Below are 15,501 nucleotides of genomic sequence, written 5' to 3'. Positions count from 1 at the left end.
AGTCCTGTTCAATTGATCGATGTCTCTATTCTTGTGCCAGTACCATTCTGTTTTGGTTACTATAGCCTTGTAGTATAGCTTGAAGTCTGGTAAATTGATGCCTCCCAATTTGTTCTTTTTGCTTAAGGTTACTTTGACTATACGGGGTCTTTTCTGGTTCCACATGAAGTGTAGAATTATTTTTTCTAGATCTGTGAAAAATGATGTTGGTATTTTTATAGTGATTACATTGAATCTGTAGATCACTTTGGGTAGTATAGACATTTTAACAATGTTGATTCTCTTGATCCATGAGCATGGTATGGTTTTCCATCTGTTTGTGTCCTCTGCTATTTCTTTCCTCAGTATTTCATAATTCTCCCTATAGAGGTCCTTCACCTCCTTACTTAAATATATTCCTAGGTATTTTATTTTCTTTGTTGCTATTGTGAAAGATATTGAATCTTTGATTTGGTTCTCATTTTGACTGTTTTTGGCATATAGGTATGCTACTGATTTCTGTACACTGATTTTGTAACCTGAGACTGCTGAATTTGTTTGTCAATTCCAGTAGTCTCATGACAGAATCTTTGGGGTTTTCTAGATATAAGATCTTATCATCAGCAAAGAATGATAGTTTGACCACTTTTGCTCCCATTTGGATGTCCTTGATTTCCTTCTCTTGTCTGATTGCTCTGGCTAGGACTTCTAGCACTGTGTTGAATAGAAGCGGTGATAGAGGGCAACCTCGTCAGGTTCCAGTTCTTAAGCGGGAATGCTTTCAGTTTTTCCCTGTTCAGTATGATGTTGGCTGTGGGTTTGTCATATATGGCTTTTATCATTTTTAGGTAAGTTCCATCTATTCCTATTTTTATAATTGTTCTTATTTTAAAAAGGTGCTGAATTTTGTCAAATGCTTTTTCTGTGACTATTGAGAAGATCATACAGTCTTTGTTTTTACTTCTGTTTATGTGGTGAATTACATTTATGGATTTTAGTATGTTGAACCATCCCTGCATCTCTCAGATGAAGCCCACTTGATTGTGATGGATTATTTTTTTGATGAGCAGCTGAATTCTATTTGCTAGGATTTTATTGAGAATTCTTGCATCTTTATTCATAAGAGATATTGGTCTGTAGTTTTCTTTTTTTTGTTGGGTCCTTTCCTGGCTTTGGAATCAGGGTGATATTGGCTTCATAAAACATGTTGGGGAGGATTCCTTACTTCTTGATGTTGTGGAATAATTTCTGCAGGATAGACACCAGTTCTTCTTTGTAGGTCTGGTGGAATTTGGGTGTGAAACCATCTGGTCCGGGATTTTTTAGGAATTTGTTTTTGTCCTGTATGCAATAAGGAGTCTTATGCAGGGGCGAGGTAGAGGCTTATGATCAAATTTATAGTTTAGAAAGATCCCTCTAGCAATAGCTTGTAGAAGGAACTTGGGGAAATGAAGACTAGAGGAAGGGAAATCAGTGAGTCTATGGTCTGGGAACATGCTGATGAGGATCTGTATTGAGATAGAGGCAATGGGGACAGAGGACAGGGGGCAGATTCAGAAGACCTAAAGGATTAAGAATGTTCCTGAATGACAGTGAATGAGTGCATGCATGAATGAATGAATGAGATGTGGACAGTGAGAAAACTGAAGAAGTGGAGGAGAAGTTCCAAATTCTAACTTAAGTGACAAATAGATAATGGTGACGTTCATAGGCAGGGAACCTAAGGAGGGGATCAGATTGGGGTTGAAAGATAAGATGTTCAAATTACGGAGTGATATAGTCTTAAGGACATCTTTCAGCATTCTAGCTTGATTATAATGGGTTAAGAAATTGGAATCTTTTGGTGTTCTTAGGACTCCTGGGTGAGAACATTTGACATTGTCAGTCATTAACAATCTCAGCAAGGGGGAATGGGTTGACACCATCTCCCGGTGGCCTAGCGCTGTGCTGAGCACACAGTAGGGAAGACAGAATAAGTGCTGGTCTTGTATGCCAAAGACCCAGATCTTTATTCCAAGTCTGTCTTTTGGGAAAGACATCTAACTCCTGGGAACTTCAGTTTCTTCTTCTACCAAGTGGGAATATGGAAACCTGTCCACTTTCAAGTATGGCTGGGAGGCCCAAAAGCAGTACATGAAAGTGCCTTGTAAGCTGTGTAGAGGCCCATCCATGGGAGTGGTTGATGTTATTATACTCACTAATAAACTGATATTCAAATAAATTACTTTGATTTGGGTGCCAGCTTCCTCTCCCAGGTAGTTAGGGGCCAGGGCTGAGCTTGGAGCAGAGAGGATCAAAGGCTGAAGCTTGGGTGAGAGCAGGCAAGAAATAAGGAACTGTTTGAAATCCCACTGTTAAGGGGGTTATGGAGTTTGACACACCACTGTTAAGAAATAGAGCCAGTTCTGGAGTGAAGAGGCTGCAAATAAAGATAGCACAACCCAACTGGATCCAGGTGGCAGAACTGGGAGAGATTCCAGAGGTCATAGAGACATTGGGGTGACCCCTTTTATAGGCTGCCCGTGACCCTGGCAGGAAGGTTCTTGGGCCAACTGAGACTGAGGGGCCTTATGCAGAAGCCGGGAGGTCTCAGGAAGGCCACTCCTCTCGCTGCCTTCCTCATTGCCTGCTAATGTCTGAAAGTACATGGGAAGGCTTTCCTTGAGCTATTTGATTACAACTTCTAATAATACTAATAACTCAAGGGTTCTGTATCATACTTCCAGTCTACATAGAGCTTTCATGTGTATTATCTCTTTTGAGTCTCACAACAGCATTGTAGGTATTATTTCCCCCACTTTTAAATGAGGAAACTTGTCTAATTAAAAGAGATAAAAATAAAGACATTTAAAATTTTTTTTATAAAAACCAATAATTGGCTTTTCTAATGTGGGATTTCAGAGAGCAAAATCTAGGACAAAATGCCAGTAGACAGTATATGATTTAAAATGTTCTAACTCCAAATCCATACCCTCTCTCTCTAGCACAATTATTCTCCTAGCCATTTAATTAAGCCAAAGAGGCAGTTTTTGGTTTCACTGATTTTCTCTAGGTGCCAGAGATACGGCAATGAGCGAGACAGTCCACAGTACCTTCTGGGAGTTCACGGGTCAGCAGGGAAGCAGTCGTGGCTCAAATAATGATGAACATAGAGAGATTTTCCGAGGGATAGCTGAAGCTGCTGAGCAACTCTCAGCAGAATTTGGCCAAGTTCACGAAGCTGCATTCAACTGTCTGCTTCTCTGTACTACCTTAGCCACACAAGCCTTCAGTTATACTGCATTTATTCCTAATCCCTTCCCATCTGCCGCACCCTGGCGTTTGCTCATATTCCTCCAGCTACTTCATGCTCAGCAGATGTGGTGTGGGGCAGCCCTCAGCTCCACCCTGTTGTCAGTGGAATGCCTTACAGTTGGCAGTCAATAAACTGTAGTAGTTATTAGTATCATTATTAATTTGCTATTACTATTTATGGTTGGAAGATCTGGAACTCCAACTCAAGCTTTCTATGGTGACACTAATAGTTACACTAAGCTATTAACACCTTATGGTGTTAATAAGGAAAACTTAGGGTGTTCAGCAAAACTTTTCTCATTTGGCAAGTAGCTAAGAGTCACTTCTTGCCAAGTGAGGGGGAAGAGAAAGAGGAAGGAGAAGCCCCCAGGCCAGATACTTCCCTTTGGCAGGGCCCAGCTGTAGCATGAGGACTCGGAGAAGGGGGAAGCTCACCCTCTTTCGTAGCACCGCAGCATGGAGGATGGATTGCACGTTGCATGGATTACCCCTGCAAGGTAGATGTTCTTATAGATGCTTTACAGTAGACAAACTGGAAGTTGAGAGACCTGCCCGAGATCACCCAACTAGTATGTGGCCAAATCAGGATCTGAATCCAGGACTGTCCTACTTCAAAACATGGACTTTCTAGTACATGCTGCAGTTTGCTGATGCCACATTGCGCAGTGCCAGGGGCCCCATTCACAGTGTCATCAGTATAAATGGCACCTGGGGGTTGAACAATACAGTGGCCATCTATCCCAAGACCAGAGGCATGATCTCCATTAAATAGGCAGCTATTGCAAAGAAGAAACGATGAGGCCCTAATCTGGAGGAGTTAGAAAGGAAGGGAGATTCAAGAGACATTCAGGAGGTAGATTTGATAGAATTGGCAATAGATTGGTGTGGAGGTAAAAGAGGAAGGGAGTTGAGGCTGTCTCTGAAGTTTCTAGCTTAGTTGTCCAGGACAATAGTGATGCATTTACTGGGTTAGGAATATCCTGGAGAAGGGGGAGAAGGGGCTGTCGGGCAGAGAGAAAGTCACAGAGTGCCACTTGCCCTTCTTCCCCATTTGGCCTGAGTTAGGAGATGGACTTGACTCAAAGACACATCTGGATTTGTGTTTTCATTGCATCCTTTTCTCCTTAAAGTCAAGCACAGGAGCCAAGCCTGTATCATTAGAAGCTCTTGTGCTTTTATTTATAGTCAACCAAGCTTGTCCCATCCGCTGGGTTGACTAACTCCAGTCCCCAGTGATGGGACTTGGCTGCTTAGCCCACGCTGAATGTGTCCCTGCTCCTCAAAGAGGACACCTCTTCCCCTGCACTCCCTGCCCTTGCAGAGGCTGCCCACAAGGTCTGCCCATCATTTCCCTTACCCCTCCATGCTCCCAAACACTTCGCACCAAAGTCGTGTGTTTCTTGGCACGTGGACTCTGTGTGGTGTGGGGCATGGTCATTCTACTCACAGCCACGGTAACTACAGAGTTTCCCAATCCCTCTCCTCCCCTCTCCCTCTGACACATCTACCTGAGCCCTGGGACCTCCTCTGCAGTCCCATCCCCAACTCAGCCCCCACTCCCAGCCTGTCTTTGCACCCTGGCCCAGGTGGATGAACAGGCTGTAGGTCCATGGAAAGTTTCCTACAGCTGAGCAGCGAATGGATGCCTGTCTGTAAACCAGGACTTTGGACGTGTCACCCCTGCTGGAGAAAGCAAGGGGCACTCAGGGAGCTGCACCACCCGTGGTGAGTGTGCCACGCAGCTCTCAAGCCACATCCACGAGGCAACATCATCCCAGGGCAACAGCTCCCCGCATTCATTTGTGGCTGTGACCTGACCTTCAACTGTAGTGATTTGGATCCTTATATAGCACTGTGTGCACAAGGATCCACCCACATGCATGCACACATACGCATACACACACACATGCACACACATTTTAAAATGCTGTTAACCTGAAGCCCCAGTGATAAAAAAAAAAAAAGCAATCTATCAGGAATTTGTTTTCCATAATACAATAATGCAACTTCCAGAGGACAATCAGGGGTCGGTACAACTTCCACTCATGCTCTCACACCTTCTGTGGGTGTAAGACTGTGTGATTAGACAGCACTGGCCACAGTGAGGACCCCAAGGCATGGAGATGTCTTAAATCAGCAGTCCTTCAACCAGCACTGACCAAACAGCTTCTAGGTATCAGGCACTCTGCCAGGTGCAGTGTGGAGTTCAAAAATGAGGCAGGCACATCATTGCTGTCTGGAAACATAGAGTCCTTTGGAGAGAAACCACACTCGTGAACAAGTAATGGCAGCAGGGGGCTGTCACAAAGCCGTGCACACTTGGAGTAGTGGAGGATTTGGTCTTGGTCCTGCCCTCCCACTTGGCTTTACCAGATGGCCGTTTGCTCTGTTCTTCACCCTGGTTGCTCTGGTGCTGGGACACTGGGACTCCACTCCTATTGGTAGCAGGGACCTCTCAGGGTTCCCACGAGAGCCTGTTCCTCCCCAGGGACCACTCCCACCCTTCCTGTCATTTCACACAGGTCGAAGCTGGCCAGGTAGCGTGGCTGGGGAACCTGAGTGTGTGCGTTCTTAGGGCTGGAGATGGGTGGCAGAAACCGGGTGACCTTTAATCGCTTCCAATCCTGAAATGTGTTAATTTTATGAACTATCTCTCCAGCAAAATGTCCCCACTGCTTGATTTGGGGTTTGTAACACATGCTTCTCTCAATCTGTTTAGACAGAATTTCCCAGGTTGTGTCCTGCAGAACACTACCGTGAGTCACTCATGGGCTTTGGAGGGAAAAAAGTGCCCCATGGTCAACGTGTTTGGAAATCTTGGGTTAAACAAAATTAAACAAGCTATTTCACTGCAGGACTTCTTTCAGCCTTTAATATGCGAATGTGCATTATGTATCTCAAAAAGGCCAATATAATGTGTAACGTTTTCTTACCTTATTTCTAACCCTATTTGAACTCGGAGCCTTGTTTTTGTGAAATTTCTGAGCAGCACACTTTGAGAAATACTGGCATAGAAGAATTTCACTGCATATAAATTGGTGATGGTCAGCTGTTTCCCATATTCTTTTAGAAAATAGCCTTCAATAGCAGTAGGAGTGTCTAAGTTTAGATATGGAAGAATTTGCTAACTGCAAGGATGCTTAGAGAGTAGAACCCTGGAGTGTCTTGGGAAATTGCAGTACAAGAGTGTACCCGCCTTCCTGTCCTTCAGCAAGCTATCCCATGAGTCACTATAAATAGAATGAATTATCAAGGAAGCTTCTGGAATCTTTTTATCTTAAGGGGCCTTTGAAAGTAGGATATAATTGAGGGATGAGAAGTTAGGAATTAAAAGGCAGGAAGACAGACCGGCTGACTTCTTGATAGACTCTGTCTAAGTGTCTGTAATTAACTCATTCATTCTTACTCTGCCTATAACGTGCATTTGCAGGAAACACCTCCCTAACTCAGGTTTCTAGGACAAGTGGAACCAAAATAGGGGGCCAGAAGCTGCCCAAGATCTCTTGGTTGTATTTCAGTAACTATCATATTTGCCACACAAGATGCTAAGCCTTTGCATACATCTTACTTGTTCCTCGAAACAACCTATAAGGTTGCTAATGCTATTGTATCTATTTTACAAAATGAGGATCTGAAGCCAAGAAAGGTTGAAGACCTTGCTTAAGGTCATGCAGCCGGTGTGGTGCAGAACCTGGGTTTGAGCACCGAAGCCCTTATCCGCCACATCCCCCTGAGCCCCTGTGAGTCTGTGGACATCCAAGAGATCAGGGCTTCCTTGAAAGGGGCCTCCATCCCTCAGGCTATGCATGTGGGGAGAGGGTGGAGGGGGATGATGTGTCTGCCCACGCTGATAAGGAAGCCAGGGGAAAGAGGACATTCTTCAGCCTCCACCAGCCATGGCCAGTGAGGCCCCTTATGTTCCCGACGACAGCCTGGCTCTGCGCCTCAGTCGTCTCACCCTTGCCAAGCGCATCTCTTCTCATTAGCCATCTGCCCCCTCGTTCCTGCTGGTAGCCCACAGCACACGGGCAGCTGCCCTGTTGGAGAGAGAGGAGATAATATCAGCTTAGGAATCAATACGTTCTCTGGCACGCCTGTGTTCCCCTGATGGGAATGTGGCAGGATCCAAAATACACTTAATCCTCATCCAACTCCACTCTGTCAGGGGCTGATGGCTGCAAAGGAGGCTTTGTAACTCCAGTCTGCAAGCCGGAGCTAATGAGGCCGGGCCCTGGGTGGGTGAGCTCCGGCCGGGAGCCTGAGGCCTCCACGGAGGCTGGAGATGTGAGCGAGGCTGCAGGAGAGGTGGCAGGGCCTGGAGCAGCGATGTCTTCAGAGAAGGAGACCGCCTGAAGGAAAGACGTGCTTCTGCCTGGCCAGAAAGTAAGCCCAAGGCACCTGCCATCTGTCCTGTCAGGCTGCGTGGCTGATGGGTTGGTCTGGGGGTCTGTAAGTACTGTGTGCTCAGGGAGCTGCGTGCAGGGCACTCAGAATGAATGTGTGATGAAGGTGACTTCGTTGTGAGAAGATGGCCTGAGCCACATTTGAAGGCATTTTTCCAGCAGTGGGTATCCGTGAGCTGAATACGCCATACCCTCTTGCCTGGTTTCCCTGTGTAGGCCCAGGGAGGGCTTGGAGGACCAGGCCCTGAGCACGGAGGAGGACACTGCTTCATCCTATGACACTAACCGGCCTCGATGACACTCACACCTGCAGGCTAACACGTGGCCCTGGCCAGGTGGCTGGGTGAGGATTGGATGAAGGTTGTTGGGAGAACTCTCTTGAACTTCTAAATGTCACTGCCCCTGATGGGTTTCTCTGAGTGCCTCGTCTAAAGTGACAGCCCCCACCTCCCACCCCCCCACAGGTGACGAGTTTGTTCCCTTACTGTCCCTCCCACTAACCTGCAAGCTCCTCAAGAGCAGCAAGTGTATCTCTCTTATGCATGTTCTCTGTGCCTAGACCAGTGTCTGGCACTTGACAAACACTTAAATATTTGCTAAATAAATGAAAAAAAAAGTAATGATAAAGGAAGGCACAACCCTACCTGCAGACCTTCAGGTTGAGATTCTTAGAAAGCGAACTTGATTTTGGCACTTCTGTGCTAACAGTCCCCTGGGGTCCCGTCACCCACAGGACACAGTGTAAACTCCCTGGCCTGGGGTCCGGGCCCCTCGTGGTCTGGCCCCTGCCGACCTCTCTGGCTTCACTTCTCACCCTTCCTTCCCCATGTAGCCTGTGCGCTCACCCACACTTTGGGTGCATAAGACTTAGGGACCTGCTGAAAATGCAGACTCCTGGGGCTCAGCTCCCCAGACTCAGATTCAGCTGGTGTTAGGTGGGGGGCAGGAATGATCACTTTTTAACAAGAAACCTGGGTGATCCTGGTGGTAGAATCACACTTTAAGGAGTGATGCTTTTGTCCACATACACCATGGGCAGCTCACTGAAAGGACCGTGCACTTTCTCACCTCTGTGCCTTTGTACACGTGGTGATTTCTGGTTGGAATAGCCTTTGTCCATCCACATTTTCCATCCAGAAAATGCCTATGCATCCTTCAAGACTCAGTTCACGCATCGTGCCTTCTGCGGATGCAGGGCTGCCTCTGCCAGGCATGTGGGTTTTTTTCTCTCCATCCGGTGCATTTTGTATATACCTAGATCATTCTGCTTATTTCTTGCCCACCCCCCACCCTGACCAGGACACTGTGAGCTCACAGAAAACTCACTCGTAATTATCTCTGGACCCCTGGTTCCCAGCAGAGTGTCTAGTGATCGTTGGACTAGAATGAGGGACCTGGATGTGCTCGAGCAGCGTCCATCCCTCACACCATCCCTACCTAACCACACTCTCTATTTCTGACCGCTGGTCTTTCCAGGAGTTCTCGCTCCAGAGAATGGACAGCCTTGTGGACGATCGCGTCAACATCCTGGGATTTTCCATTTTCAACCAATCCCATGCTTTCTTCCAAGAGTTTGCCCAGAGCCTCAACCAGTCTTGGCAGGAGAACTGTGACCATGCGCCCTTCACTGGGCCTGCGGTAAGTACCCACCTGGGCTTCTCCTTGGTGTCCCTTCCACGGGCCAACCTCTGGGTAACGAGCCCTCCTGGAGTCCAGCCTTCTTCTCCCTTCTCCAGTCCCAGCACAAAAGGAGATGTGTAGAGGTGCTCAGACATGGGGGCAAGGGATACAGTTTGGGAAGCAGTGAGCTCTAGAACGACAAACTTGGTCAAGAAGGCAGTAGGGAAAGAATCGTGTGGAGGCACCGAGCTGTTATTTAGCGATGTCTGCAAGTCTCCTGCAGCCAGACTTCTGATGATGCCATTGCCAAGGACTTCCTGAGTGTAGGATGCAAGAATCTTGCTATTGGAAGGGCCTCTTAGCTGATCCGCTTCCCCATTGTTCAGATAAGGAAACTGAAGCCCAGGCTGGAAGGAGGTGATGGGTGGGGCCGTGCAAACACCAAGCCTGCTGCAGAGTGGAACTTCATCCCCAGACGCCTGGCTCTACCCCTCCCCCTAGCCCGGGCCACTTCTGAGCAGGAGCCCATCCTGAGAGGCTTCCTCTGCCCTCCCCTTGTGCTTTCTCTCTGTCGCTCCTTCCCCTGTGGTGTGTGATGGAAGCAGACCTTCCCCTGGCCATCCCCTTCTGGGTTGGGTGTGCTTCCTCTGTGGAGCCCGTCAGGTCTACCGGCTTGTGTCTGTTTGTTAAAAGGCAGGTTCTCAGGAGACCAGGATTGTGTGTCTTTCTGTGTCCTGTCCCAGCCATGTTACATACTTTGTTTCATTTTTAAAAGCCCCGTGAGACAGGCCATGTGATGCTCAGAACAACTTTCTGAAGTAACAGTGTCTCCATTTTACAGATGATAAAACTGAGACCCAGAAAGACTAAGTAAATAGCTCAGGGGTCACACAACTGGTGATTAGAGGAGCCAGGATGGAACCCAGGCCATGCGGCCATACGGTTTATACTTTTAACCGCTGTGCCGTTCGCCCCTCTCTGGTACCGTGATTTCCTTGCCATGCTGTACTGTAATTGGCCTGGCAAAATGACAAGTACAGTCATGTGCTGCATAATGACGTTTCAGTCAACGATGGACTATGGGGACCTATATGAGGGTGGTCCCATAAAACTTTAATACTGTGTTTTTACTGTACCTTTTCTATGGTTAGATATGTTTAGATACACACATACTTACATTGTGTTACAGTTGCCTACAGTGTTCAGCGCAGTAGCGTGCCGTACAGGTGTGCGGCCCCGGAGCAATAGGCTGTACCACCCAGCCTAGGTGTGTAGGCGCTGAATCATCCAGGTTTGTGTAAGTGCACTCTGTGATGTTCCCACAATGACAAAATTGCCTAACTGCATTTTGTAGAACTTGTTCCCTTCATTAAGCAATGCATGACTGTAGTCAATAGCTATTTGTAGAATGAATGAGTGAGTGAGTGAATCAGGTAGAACGATGAGTTGGAGGCAGAGAGAAATGAGAAAGAATTAGGCTTAGGAGATGGCAATGGAATCGGGCACCCCCCGGAGTGGGAAGTTGTCCAGTGGGCTTTTCACGAAGGAGTGACACCTGTCTCTGATAAGACATGCCCAGAGGCAGAGGCATGTCTAGACATCTGCACACACGGGCAACTAATTAATAGTTAGCCCATGTGGTGATCCAGGGTGGGCCTGCTGCAGGCAGGGCAGAGACAAAGTGACCTTTCACAAAACTCTGTTCCTTTATGATGATGTAGCTTGGTGGCAGTATTAGAAAGTAAGGGGTAGTTGAGGGGATCAGAGCCCATGAAAAACTCAGGAAGCTTTGATCCAGGGAACTGGACAGGAGAAGAGGGTTTGAGAATGGAGTTTCATGGACGGTTTATGGACCACATCCCAGCAAGCTTTTTTAGATCTAAAAGAGGTAAAATGCCACAGGAAGGATTTGAGGGGCATCTGAAGGAACGGAGTCCTCACCCCCATTAGATGGCCTAAGGGACAGTGAAGGACATCCTCAAGCACAGTGTCACATGCAGGATCAGACTCATCCCCCCGCAGCAATACAAGCCCGGTTCTCTCGGCCAAGCCTGCAGTTCTTTCAGTCATCACACCGGTGTTTTCATAGGTGCCGACGAACTTGAAAGGCTCACGGCACACAATCAGGAAAAGGGGAAAAATCTGCCTCCTCCTCTCCAGCACAACCTCACCACATTTGGTATATGGCCTAGTGAAATAAAAGATCCCAGGCTCTATTTCCAATTTATTTCTGCAGGTTTCAGCCCTTGCATTAATGCTCACATTGGCCACGAGCAGGCAGGTGAGCGGCCCTTGGTACTTGGTGGGATCCTTGGTAAGGATCCAACACGAGGGCAGGGGAGTGCCTTTCAGAGAGCTGCAGGCCAGTGCTGGCTGTCATCAGACTTGCTGGCCTTGGAGGCACAGGGCCTGGAATCAAATACTGGCCTTGCCGTTTTCTTGCTGTGTGATCTTAGGTAGTGATGTAACCCCTCTGGGCCTCAGATTCTTTATAATTTTGGGCCAATTATGCTTGACCATCTTAGAGGATTGTGATGAAGATGAAGTGGGATGTGATCCCATCTTCAATGGCCAATTATTCATTAAGTTTATATAAGAACCTATATGCCAGATGCTAGGATAGGCATTAGTGAATATATCAGCTAGCTTTTTTGACATAAATGCAAACCACAAGATCTCATTAGCATGCAGCAATACACATTTAAATAGCTTATGCGTCCGAGGGTCAGCTCGGGATAGCACATCCAAGCTGGCCCAGCTGGGCAGCTCTGCTGGCTGGCTGGCCTGCCCTGGGCCTGCATGGGGCAGCTCTGCTGCACGTGCCTCTCACCCTTCCCTGGACCAGCAGGCCAGCCTGACATGTTGTCACGGTGATGGCAGAGGGGTGGCAAAGCAAATGGAAACACACGAGATCTCTTAGTCCTAAGCTCCCTTAACAGGCACACCCTCATCTTTTTGGCCAAAGAGAGTCACACAGATAAACTCAAAATCAGACAGCCAGGAAATGTACCCTTTTATAGGGGAAAAATGCAAGGTCACATGGCAAAAGGCCTGAATGCACAGTGGGGTGTAGGATCGGGACCCATCATACATGTAGAGACCGCACGTGAAGAAAGACCACACGGGGTGCACCGCTCGGGGAGCAGGATCCACCTCTAGGAAAATGGCACAGGGAAGGCCCTGGGTTCTGCCTGGAGAGGTCAGGGAAGGCTTTCCAGAAGAGAAGGAAGCACATAATTCACGCTCATTTTCCATGAGCAACACGGTGGGCAGGTCCACGGCGTCTCCGGTGGAGCAGGGCCAGGCGCTGACTCGCTCTGTGGGCCTGGGGAGGGCGACCGGTCACGTGGAAGCAGCCCCAGGCAGACTGAAAGGTAGAAACCCTGACCTCATGTGTCTCCTTCCCAGTCCAGTCCCAGACTCTCCAGGCCTGAGCAACTTACACTCCCCAAGAATGTCTGGGGGGCATTCAGTGAGTGAGGGCGTTCTCTGAAGCGCCCTCTGTGCCAGGGTGGAGGACCAGAGTGAGGACAGGCTATGCCGTGCCCGCTCGGGGCTGTCTGGGGACGGTGTGCGGAGGATCACTGTGCTGCAGGCCTGCAGCGGTCCCTGTGCCGGTCACAGATGCTGCTCCTGCTGCAGTCAGCTTTCTCTCAGCCAAGCCCCTCTGGTGTTCTTGCCAATAACATGGACCAGGATTGTTTCTTGCTCAGGAGAGTGGGGTGCTCATCCCGTTGGGTGTCACGTCGGCACGGGGCTGAAGACTGCTGCAGCCCTTCCCACGAAATTACCCCACCTTGACCCCTTCCCCTCCCCAGGGAATCCTCGTAAAGGTCAAGAGTGGTCATGCTCTCCCTGACAACTGAGGAAACTGAGGCACAGAAGAGCTAGGTGGCACTGGGCTGGAGCCTGCTTCTGCCTCTCAGTTTCAGGAAACATTCCAGCCATCGTCCCTGCTGCCTCTGGCGGGGAGGGGAGGTGTTACAGACACTCCCACCTCAGAGTGTGGGAAGGAAGCTCACAGCAGCGACAATAGCAACAGACCCCTCTCAAGGCTTCTCACTTTAGCAACTGCCTTCAGAAAAGCACCGCCTCGTCCTGTCTCTTTGGGGGCTGGGGAATTCTCAGCACAAACAGCCCAGCACAAGCTCTTGCATGTCCTGGGGAGCAGAGAGCGAGAGGGAGTCAGTTCCAGGAAAACACAGCCTGTGTCGTCTCCCCGACTGAGCTCACCAGAAAGGCTGTAGCCGGCTCCTGCCTCATTGGGGACACTCTCTCTTTTCCTTTCCTCCCCTCCTTTGCCCTCTTCTCTTCTTCCCAGAACCTCTTTTCTGTCTCTCTTTCCCTCCTACACGTGGTCTTCCCCATTCTTTATCTACTCTTGGCATCTTCTTCTTTCCTTTGCCCTTTTTCTCCCGACTTAGTACGAGTCTCCCACTCTTCCTCAACTGCCCAGTCAGGCCTTCAGTATTCCAGGTGGAACTTTCTAGAAAGGGAGCCCAGTTCTAGCGGCAGCACGGAGAGGTGTGGCTGAACTGGGAGGTAACCACAAAAGAAGGCTCAGTCTGGCCCCTGGGCTGTCCCCGCCAGGTGGCTGGCAGCGAGCGCCCACGTGCTTCTGCCTGAGACAATGCAAGCGGCAGAAGAAGGAGTGTCGCAAACGAAGACACATACCCGCTAGTTTCACGTGCCGTTCCCATTAATCACACTGCAAAGAACGAAAATCTCGGAAAATCATTAAAATTACAGATGGCTAGATTAAGTAATTAGAATTTAGGCTAAAGCAGATGTTTGTAATTAAGTGTTTATTTCATTGAATAAAATCCAGATTGTAAGAACTATTCCATGAGATTTTAATGGTTCCTGTCCTGGTATTATACAGGGGTGGGGGTAGAGTTTAAGCTGCAGAGGTTCAGAGACAAATGGGCATCCAAAGGATCCCAGGAACCCGGTCATCCCAGGCCTGGGGAGCGATGAGGGTTACAGGTGTGTGTCTAGAAGATATTCCTATTTCCACTCCAGGGGAGGAGGAAGGAACTCAGCCACAACTCCCTGAGTCAGAATTGATTCATCTTAATTTATACAGAGTCTTTCATTCCCCTAAACAATTTGCAAACAGCTCAAAAGAAAATAACAATGAAGAACCAAATGAAAATATAAAAACAAGAGAATCGAGGGTTCATTGCCAAGCAACGTTCTGGTGCCAAGAAAGAAGAGAGGATTTTAAATGAGGATTGAGCCATTTGGGGAATTTAATATTTAGAAGAGGCAGGGACAGGAGAAGCGGAGACAAAACCAAGAGGCGCACGCACACAGAGGGGGAGCAGAGGCCACAGAAAGACAGAGAGGAAAAGGGGATGGAACCGCAGGGACACCTCCCTCCCCACGGGGGCCCAGAAGTGGAGACATGGGCCGTGGACGGAGGGCTTTTGTAACAGAACCCGCTTTCCCCTGACTGCAGTCCCAACTGCTCTCCAGAGCTAAAAGAGTAAATAATAGCAGAAAGAGAAAGCAATTAGGAGAGCAAAAAAGATGCTTCGAGATGGAGATCTGGAACGAGACGGAAAAATTGATGAGGCAGAGAGATTACAGGCTCGCACACCATCGGAGGTGAAATCGGGTGAGGGGAGGAGATTGGCGACTGGGGGAGGCAGACAGGGGTGAGGGATGGGAGGGGACTTCTCAGAGAAGTGGTTTGGAGGAGCCAGGTGAGAGGCCTGGGCAGATCGCCAGGGGCCCACGGAAGAGAGCGGTCCTGGTTATGGACGGAGGACGCAGGGAGACTGCCCTGGGGGAGGAGATGTTTGGGGCTTAGGAGGTGTCGGCTGGGGCCAGCCCAAGCTGAACCGCAGAGAGGACCCGTGAAGCCCAGAGCCTACTGGGGATGCCACCTGTGTCCCTCCTCTGGAGGCCACACATAGGCAGAGAGGAGATCAGAACCTGGAGGACTTTCCTCCTACCCGCTCCCCACCCTCAGTGTCTGTAGCTGGAGTTATCACCAGAGGTACTTGAAGAATCTTAAGGTCCTAGAGTTAGAGATGCCAGAGAACACTGCGAACAGACACACACTGATTTCTCAGCATCTAGATCATACGCTAATAAGAGCACGTCAGCCAAGAAAACCGCACCCCAGACGGGGTGGGAATAGCAAAAAGCATGTGGCGGGAACAAGTTTGGGGCTTGGTGGGAGGATGTGAGAAGTGAC

General features: G+C 48.7%; 1 protein-coding gene across 1 annotated transcript in view; it reads left to right on the top strand.

Annotated features, from left to right (window-relative positions):
- GRIK4 (glutamate ionotropic receptor kainate type subunit 4) overlaps positions 1–15,501 on the top strand; it is a 295,913-nt gene that overhangs the window by 171,716 nt on the left and 108,696 nt on the right. Inside the window, exon 7 of the mRNA XM_045555389.1 lies at positions 9,153–9,314. Within this exon, the coding sequence (XP_045411345.1) occupies positions 9,153–9,314 (162 nt within the window). The remainder of the gene's footprint in view (positions 1–9,152; positions 9,315–15,501) is intronic.

This window comes from Lemur catta, chromosome 7 (genome assembly GCF_020740605.2).
Source record: "Lemur catta isolate mLemCat1 chromosome 7, mLemCat1.pri, whole genome shotgun sequence".
NCBI lineage: Eukaryota > Metazoa > Chordata > Mammalia > Primates > Lemuridae > Lemur > Lemur catta.
The sequence above is the reverse complement of the archived record's forward strand: the minus strand, read 5'-3'. Positions and strand labels throughout refer to the sequence as shown.